The sequence below is a fragment of the Alnus glutinosa genome, chromosome 13 (assembly GCF_958979055.1).
Source record: "Alnus glutinosa chromosome 13, dhAlnGlut1.1, whole genome shotgun sequence".
NCBI classification, from domain to species: Eukaryota; Viridiplantae; Streptophyta; class Magnoliopsida; order Fagales; family Betulaceae; genus Alnus; species Alnus glutinosa.
In genome coordinates, this window is record NC_084898.1 from 10,859,616 (window position 1) to 10,867,669 (window position 8,054).

At 36.3% G+C, this 8,054-nt stretch overlaps 1 protein-coding gene across 1 annotated transcript; it reads right to left on the reverse strand.

Moving 5' to 3' along the window:
- Positions 1–1,439: 1,439 nt before the first annotated feature.
- On the reverse strand, positions 1,440–2,727 carry LOC133853684 (uncharacterized). The gene has a single exon (XM_062289686.1). It carries the CDS (start codon positions 2,571–2,573, stop codon positions 1,722–1,724), a length of 852 nt encoding a protein of 283 aa, XP_062145670.1. The 5' UTR covers positions 2,574–2,727; the 3' UTR covers positions 1,440–1,721.
- Between the last annotated feature and the right edge of the window lie 5,327 nt (positions 2,728–8,054).

Genomic DNA, 8,054 nt, shown 5'->3' on the forward strand with positions numbered 1-8,054 from the left:
AATTTAAAAATCTACCAGCCAATTGCCCAAATTTAAAAATATATATTAAAAAAACAATTATTTTTTTTTCGTTTTTAAAATATATATAAAAAAAAATCAAATATATATTTTTTTAAAAATAATTTTTTTTTTCTTTTTGTTTTTGAATTTATAATGGTGTTTTTGTCTTATTGACAAACTTGTAGGATCATTTTTGTCTTTTTGCTAGACTTTGGGGAGATTGACGATTTTTTATTTTTTTTAATTTCGATGAGATGTTATCAATTAATTGGTAGTTTGAAGGGAGTATATGAATTTTTTCCTATATATATATATATATATGAACTATAAAATATTTCTTTCGGTTTAAAAGTTTTTTTTTAATAAAAAAATCTATTAAAACTTTAATACAGAAGACAAGAATTTTAAAAAATATTAATAGAAGTATGCATGGCTGCCAATATATAAGAATTGAAGGAAAAATTTGTGACTAAAAAATGGATATATATGATTGATTTTTTTATTCTTTTATTATATTTATATTTAGTAACATAATTGTAATATCTTAATATAATTTCATAACGCATTATCAAAAATCCAAATAATTTACGATATTAATTAAGTTAATATGTCGAAGTGTATATTTCTTCATTTGTTTTTACTCTACTTTCAAACAAAACAGTATACAAAAGGACAGAGTGTATATATATATATATATATAGTTTTACTTTAATTTAAATTTTGTTTTAGTCACTTATTTTAGTTAAACACATATACAAGACATTAATAATAATACCTAGTAATCGAGATATTATAGAAAAACTGAATAAGATGTACGTTGGTCTTCAATATAAATAGTACCAATAAGGGGGTATTAAAATTGTGATTTCTTTCTCTCTCTTTTTTTCTTTGTAATTTAATGCACAAGTTTCGTATAAACAGTATAACACTAAGGTCTTGTTTAGTTCGTGAAATAGGTATTCTATTAGAAAAAAGAATAATTATTATTGGAAATGAAAAAGAGTGGAATGAAATAATTATTCTAATTCCTTAATTTTGTGATAACACATATACTACAATTGGAATTGACCTAAAATTACTAAAAAAATCTACATAATTTTTTAATTTTAAAAAAAAAAACTCAAATCTTAAAAAATAAATAAATATTGGACCCTAGATCTGTGGGTGGCAACCACCCATAGATCTGATCTAAATTCTTTGTTTTTTTTTTAATTTTTTAATTTTTTAAATTTTTTTTTTTTAAGTTTAGTTTAGAAAAATTAAAGAAAAATACCGTTTTTTTTTTTTTTGAATAATTATTTCAATAGAATAATTATTCCATTTTAAAGTCTTATTTTACAAATCAAACAAGGCTTAATTTCTTATGAATACATCAACAGGTGGTGACCATTGACCAATGGTGAAACGCCAATCACATAAATAAAACCCCTTAATTGCGATGAAATGAAACGGTACATCCATTAATTAATTGGCACCACCGTACCTATACCATCACTAACTATGGTATTGGTGGCCACCAAAATCTACAAAAGCAAATTAAGCGGTAAATTGGTTAATTAGCAATTTAGCATTCATCAACACAACTTTTCATAATTACACTCAACCATCCACCACCCAAACAAAGAAAAACGAAAATTTGTGTTGATAAATGCAAAGAACAACCTTCATCAAATCCCCATTCAATAAAAAAAAAAATTTAAATGAAAATTTTCCTAGTATTTTTACAATTTATAGATGATAAGAAAGCAAGGCAACACCGCACGCGAATCAAACACTAGCAACTCGCCGTTGTCCCCACTCACCGAGTCTAATCCCACTCGCCCATCCAACAACGAGTCGATCCGGAGCCGCTTCGACACCCTACCCGCTATGACCCGGCAAACTAGCATGGCCCTCCTGCCCCTTCCACCGCCGGCGCTCTCGTGTGCCCCACCACTCCCGGAGAACGTACAAAACGCCGATCCCTTCGACCCCGGAAATGCCCACGCGCCGCCCCGCCCGTCGTACACCCCGCCGCCAGACGTTGGCCCCAGGCAGTGAAACTGCATCACCTCGTTTCCGTCCGCCACGCACCGTGCATTCTCCTCCCACGTGCCACCACCGGTCGGCCCGCCCGAACCGGACTGAGACTTGACGGCCTCGCGATACTCCTCGAAGCGGGCCACAGTCCTGGACCCGTTCTGGACCTTGAAAATCATCTCGACCCGACCGGTAAAGGCTTTGGGGCTCCAGCTCGTGTGGAAGATAATCTCTACGACGTTACGAGAAGGGTGGCCCTCATGCAGCTCGGTCAGGGCCGGGAGGTAGGGGTCCGGAGCACGGGGGGGCCGGCTTTCCGGGGCGGAAACGGGTTCGGATTTGGTGGGTCGCGGATGCTTTGCAGCGGGTTGTCTGTTGGGCGACGTGGACTTGGGGTTTCTGGGCTTGTGCTTGGTGGTGTCGATGACGTCCCTAATGCTCTGCACGCTCTTTCTGCAACTGGCACTGGGTATGAGGCGCTTCGGGTTGGGGTGGTACACGTCCTCGAACGCTCTCGATTTGCAGTGCAACGACTTGACCCACCCGCTCGCCATCCAAAGCCACGTTCGGATCCCCTCTTCTCTTCCCCGTTCCCTTTCTCTGTGCAAAAGACAGACAGTTTCTAAGGTTGCCTTTGTTTTGGCTTGGTGTGTTGGGGAGTTCTCATGTCGCTTTGGTTTTTGTTGTGCGTTGTTTGTTTGGTGGGGAAAGGAATGGCGCCATATTAAATGGAGGGTGGGGAGAGGGAATTACTGGAATGCCCTTCTGAAGATTTTGGAATTACCCACATGGATTCTGTCACTTTCTTGGGTGGGAGTAGAGAGAAATGGAGAATAGGAACAAAATTCATTTAATAGGAAAAACGAAATATCATCAAAGAGAGAGCAGAGTTGTGGGAGGTTTAATTTGGTCCTTGATGCTTGTGGCTCAGCTTATCATCATCATCATCATCGGTTGTTTCCCTTTTAATTTGCCAACCACGGCGGTGTACGTTGCAGCAGATTGTTAATTACATGCATTATTATTTCACATTACGCAAAAGCTAGCTGTTTATATAATATTTTCTTCTAAAATGCTAAATAAATATTATATTACTTCCACAAAGATGCTATTCATATATATATGTGGTACCAAAAAAAACAAAAAAAAAGTGGGGGAATTAACTAACTTGTTTGGACACTGAGTTGGTAATGCAGATAATTAATAGAGTCAAGTCCTTTTCAAATAAAAAGTTTTCTCTCCCATCTAACTTTGATGAATGCTTTAATTTAAGAATTACTTTTGTTTCTCCTTGAAATCAAAGCAACAATAACTATTTTCACTGTGTTGGTGAGCTTCAAGTTTTCAATGCAACAGGGAAACCCCTCCTAAACCCCATCTACTCTGTTAATTGTATATAGATCCTCAAAAGGAGACATTTTATTATTATTATTATAAATATTCTAAAATTCCGTAGTATGTATAAAGAAATAGCTGGGTAGAAAGAGAAACAAAATGATGGGGATGGAGATGGGGTGGAATCTTTTATAGGAGTTTGAAGTGGAACAGGCGGCCGGGAGAATAGAGGAATAGAAAGAGAATGGAAACTGGCAGAGAGAATGCATCTAAAAAAAGCACTGAAATTTGAACTTGTAAAACGACAGATTTTCTTCCGGCCACTTGTGTTTATTTTATGAATTAACCCCATTAATAGGTACAAAAGATTAGGGTGGTGCTCATTGGGATTACATCACAAGGAGACAATTACATTGAAATAATCAAGGGCTAATAATGTTAGTTTATAATTTAAGTAAATTTCTCACCATACTGGGAAAGTAGCAAAATTTAATATGAAAACTTTGTCCTATATATATGGTGAAAACGAGATTTAATATGCTATTTAATTAAAAGAAGTGCATGCATGCATGGTATAAAGCAAATAAGAATGTATGATGTTACATGTATGCATGATGGTGGGTGGGCGGTTGGGGGGATTGGGGTCGAGTTTTGCCAGCCTTTCCTCTCACGCCTGAGGCATCTATTGGAGTTAGTATCTGGGCGTGCTTCAATTCAGCAACCCTATAATTTACTTGCACCTTTTTCTTTTTCTTTTTTTTTTTTCTTTTTTCTTTTTTTTTTTTTTTTTTTTTTTTTTTTTTTTTTTTTTTTTTTTTTTTTTTTGTCTCATCTTATTTAATCTTCAATCCAAACCCGCAGTCCTCATTTAAAGTTTAACTGTCGTAGAAGACGGAATGGATGCAGTTTGTACATCTCTTTTTACACAAAAAATGTACAAGAATTATTTCTTTTGTAAGAAATATTGCATTCGTCATCTACCAATTTTTAAACGGCCAAAGGTACTAGTGATACACTATTCAAGTAGCCTCTACCCAAAAAAAAAAAAAAATCAGGTTATCAAATTACACCACCATCCTCGCAGAAAAATAAATTATTAATCACTCTTAGAATGCATTTGGTATTATGATTTTTTGCTCAAGAAGTCCAATTTTAAACAAAATCGCAGAAAAATAATAATTTAAAATTATATTTTTTTAAAATTGCGATTTGAAAACACAGAAAATTTATTTTTTCAAATCACACTTTTTGAAACCGCAAATTCAAACAACCCCTTAGACTTTTTTTCACATGAAAATTATATATCATCATCAATCTCCAAATAGCCATTAACATGATCGACATGGTAAATCATGTCCTAAACCAAAAATTACGCACCATTGAGATTTGACACCGATGATACAATATTGGACAAGGAGCATCCTCCATTAAAACCCCCATTGACACACAATATACTTTCTCTCTCTCCCAAAAAAATAAACTCTCTTTTCAATTTTCTATTTGAAGTTCTACTAACTTAAGCATCAAAGGTTTCTTGCCGGCCTCCCCCATCGGCCGGTGTCACTACAATAACATTTTCTTTATTTTCAGGAGCCTCATGGTTGATCCGGCCATCCAAGACGCTGGTTCAACAAGTACCAATGTTGTTATGACACGATGATGAAGTCATGTTTGGGGTCTGCATATTAAATCACTATTTATCTCAAAATCTTAAGCTTATAGGAATGGGTAAATTATCACTTAATCAATACTTTAACACTTTCCCTCACGTATAGGCTCAAACTTCATCTTTAATAGGTGAGGCCCAACACATGGAATATTTAATTGAAATGGAAGGTGAATTGTGGAGTTAGCTAGATTTCGATCTTAGTTCACCTGATTTTGATACCATGTTAAATCATACTTATTCCAAAAGTTAAAGCTTATATAAATGAGTAAATTTAATCATTTAATTAATACTTTAACATTGCAACTAGGCTTGGCAATTCGGGTCAGCGGGTCGGGTTCGTGTCGACCCGGCTGACCCGATTACATAATCGGGTCAGAATAATCGGGTCAAACACTATAACCCGAACACGACCCAGTTGTGAACCGGGTTACACGACACGAACCCGTTAAACCCGGTAACGCGTGCCCACTGCCCACCCCACAACCCACAGGACACGACGTCGACGAGCCCAGTGCCCACCCCACAGCCCACAGGACACGACGTCGACGAGGTGGAGCAGCCGAGCAGGGCTGGCAAGCCCAGGCCTCCGGATCTGATGACTAGAACCGAGCACTTCCGCCTTTAGGAGGTTCGACTGGCTTGGACCTTGAAAGATCCGGTGGGGACGAAGCCGGTGGAAATTGAAGGGAAAGAGCCGGTGGGGACGACGTCGGTGGAGATCGAAGGGAAAGCCCGGACAGAACCGGTGGAGACGTCGCCGTTTTGGAGGGTTGCGTGGTGGAGCTCGGCTTTGAGAACTCGGCTTGCGGCTCTGAGAGCTTGGGCCCCTGGACCTCGTGGGGAGGATCCGAGTCTCTGAGAGGTGTCTCGGCCGTTTAGGAGGGTTGCGGTGTGAACTGTGAGTCTGTGAACTTCATGAAGATTGAAGACAGTGAACTGGCAGCACTGGCCCAACTGGGTGATGGCGTGAAGCGAAAAGAAAACAAGAAATGGGTGATGCGTGATCCGGGTAGGGTTTCGCCATTTCGGTCCTTTTGGTTTTGGACCTGACTTTTTTTAAAAAAAAAAGAAAAAAAAAAGAGGAGCTAATCGTGTAATCGTGTCTGGCGACCCGAACCCGATAATATTAAACCCTAACCCTGAATTTTCGTGTCGTGTTCGTGTCGGGTTCGCGGGTCGTGTCAAAAATTGCCAACCCTAATTGCAACCTACAAGTTTTATATCCAGGCTCTCTTTTTTTTGACGTAAAATGTTTTATGTTGGAAATATTTCCAGTGAAATCATTTTTTTGGAAAATAATTTCAGCTGAAAATATTTTTTGAAATTTGACTCGTTTGGAAAATCAACAATAGCCGACAACCTTCGACAACAACCAAAAATGGTCAATGACTTGCGGCAAAGTCCGGTGGTAGATTCTAGCGGCCTCCAACAAAGTCTGGGGGTCACAGCTGGCAGCCTCTGGCGGTGGCCAAAAACGGCCAGCGACTTCCCAACAAACTCTAGCGTGCGGCGAAGTCTAGCGACTTCTGATGGCGGTGGAAAATGAACTACGTACTGAGAGAGTGTGTGTGGGAGAAAAAGAAGCTCAAATTCAAAAATGGTTTAAGTTTTTAAAAAAGGGAAATCATTTTACATAAATTAAAGAAGAGTTTTCTGATAACCAAGATTTTTTATCGTATCAAACACAAAATAAAAATAGATAAAATAATTTTTTTTAAAACATTTTACATCAAAACAAACATGGCCTCAGTTATCCTTTCAATGAGTTTCATAGTTTTGAATAGAACTACTGAAGTAAGACTGAAAAATTGGTGATTTCAGCTCTCCAGCATCCTCCTTTTGTACAAGACTAGAAAATTGTGGATCTTATAACAGAATTTATTTCTTTACTTCCTCCTTCCTCATCTTGAATGACTAGAAAAGTTAACAAAAATGTAAACTTCTACACCCATTATGTAGTGGTAAACATTCTTACCTATTTTTCTCCTCCCCCTCTTTCCTATTGTGTAGTGGTAAACATCCACCTCCTATTTATGGCTTAGCCTTTGTTATGGCTAATGTCCTTTTGTTATTATCTGTTTCTCTTTTTCTTTTTTTAATGTACTTTAAAAAATAATAAATAAATCAATCAATCAATAAAATAAAATAACCTTTTATTTTCGTGGGCAACATAAAAGAACAAAAAGGCCAAGAGCTATAAATAAATAATGACAGAAAAGAAAGAGCGACTGGAAATAGACCCAATGTTCGGTCCGGTAGTACGTACTCTCGATCCACAGGCCAAGAGAAGTAAAAAAACATTATTTGAAGTAAGATTTTAATTCTTTTACTGTGTCATTACAATAAGATAAAATAAAATCTTTTACCGTCAATGACTTATATGTATATGAAGAAAGAATCAATTAAATTTTTTTTTTAAAAAAAAAATCACTTTTTTATTTATTTATTTTGGTAGGTATCAACTGAATAACCTAGTTAAGGCGGTTTTTGTTTTTCTTGGTCAAAAGCCCTTGAAATTGAGGAGTTTGATGACATTTATGTTTTGACTAACGTGGAGCCCTGAAGCCATTAATGCGTCATATGACCAAAAGCATTCAACTCAATTATTATTGCTTTTTTCCTTTTTCTTTTTCTAATATTCCTGGGCAAGTATTAAACTCATGAATTGAATGCATCTCTTTCCCCCGCTTTCTCTAATAATTAAATGCGTGATTTTTCATACATCTTGATTCATTAGCATCATTTTACATGTTTAACATTTTTATTTTAATTCAATCTTTAAAATTGGCGTCTTTTAAGCATTTGAAAAATTTATATTATTAAAAAAAAAAAAAAAAAAAATCTCACATGCTAAGAAACATGTATTATTGAAATACTTTTTTTATAACTTAATTTATAAAAAATTTATGTCCTTAAATTTATGGGGTCATGGAAGTTGGCCATAGCTAAAGTAGTCTCCTTTATTGTGGAGCTAGAAAATAGGCTATTTTTTTTTTTTTTAATGATTACTATTATTATTATAGTTACAGTT

Bases quoted from the DNA above. Each gene is read 5' to 3' on its own strand.
- LOC133853684 (XM_062289686.1), bottom strand. From the start codon at position 2,573: ATGGCGAGCGGGTGGGTCAAGTCGTTGCACTGCAAATCGAGAGCGTTC.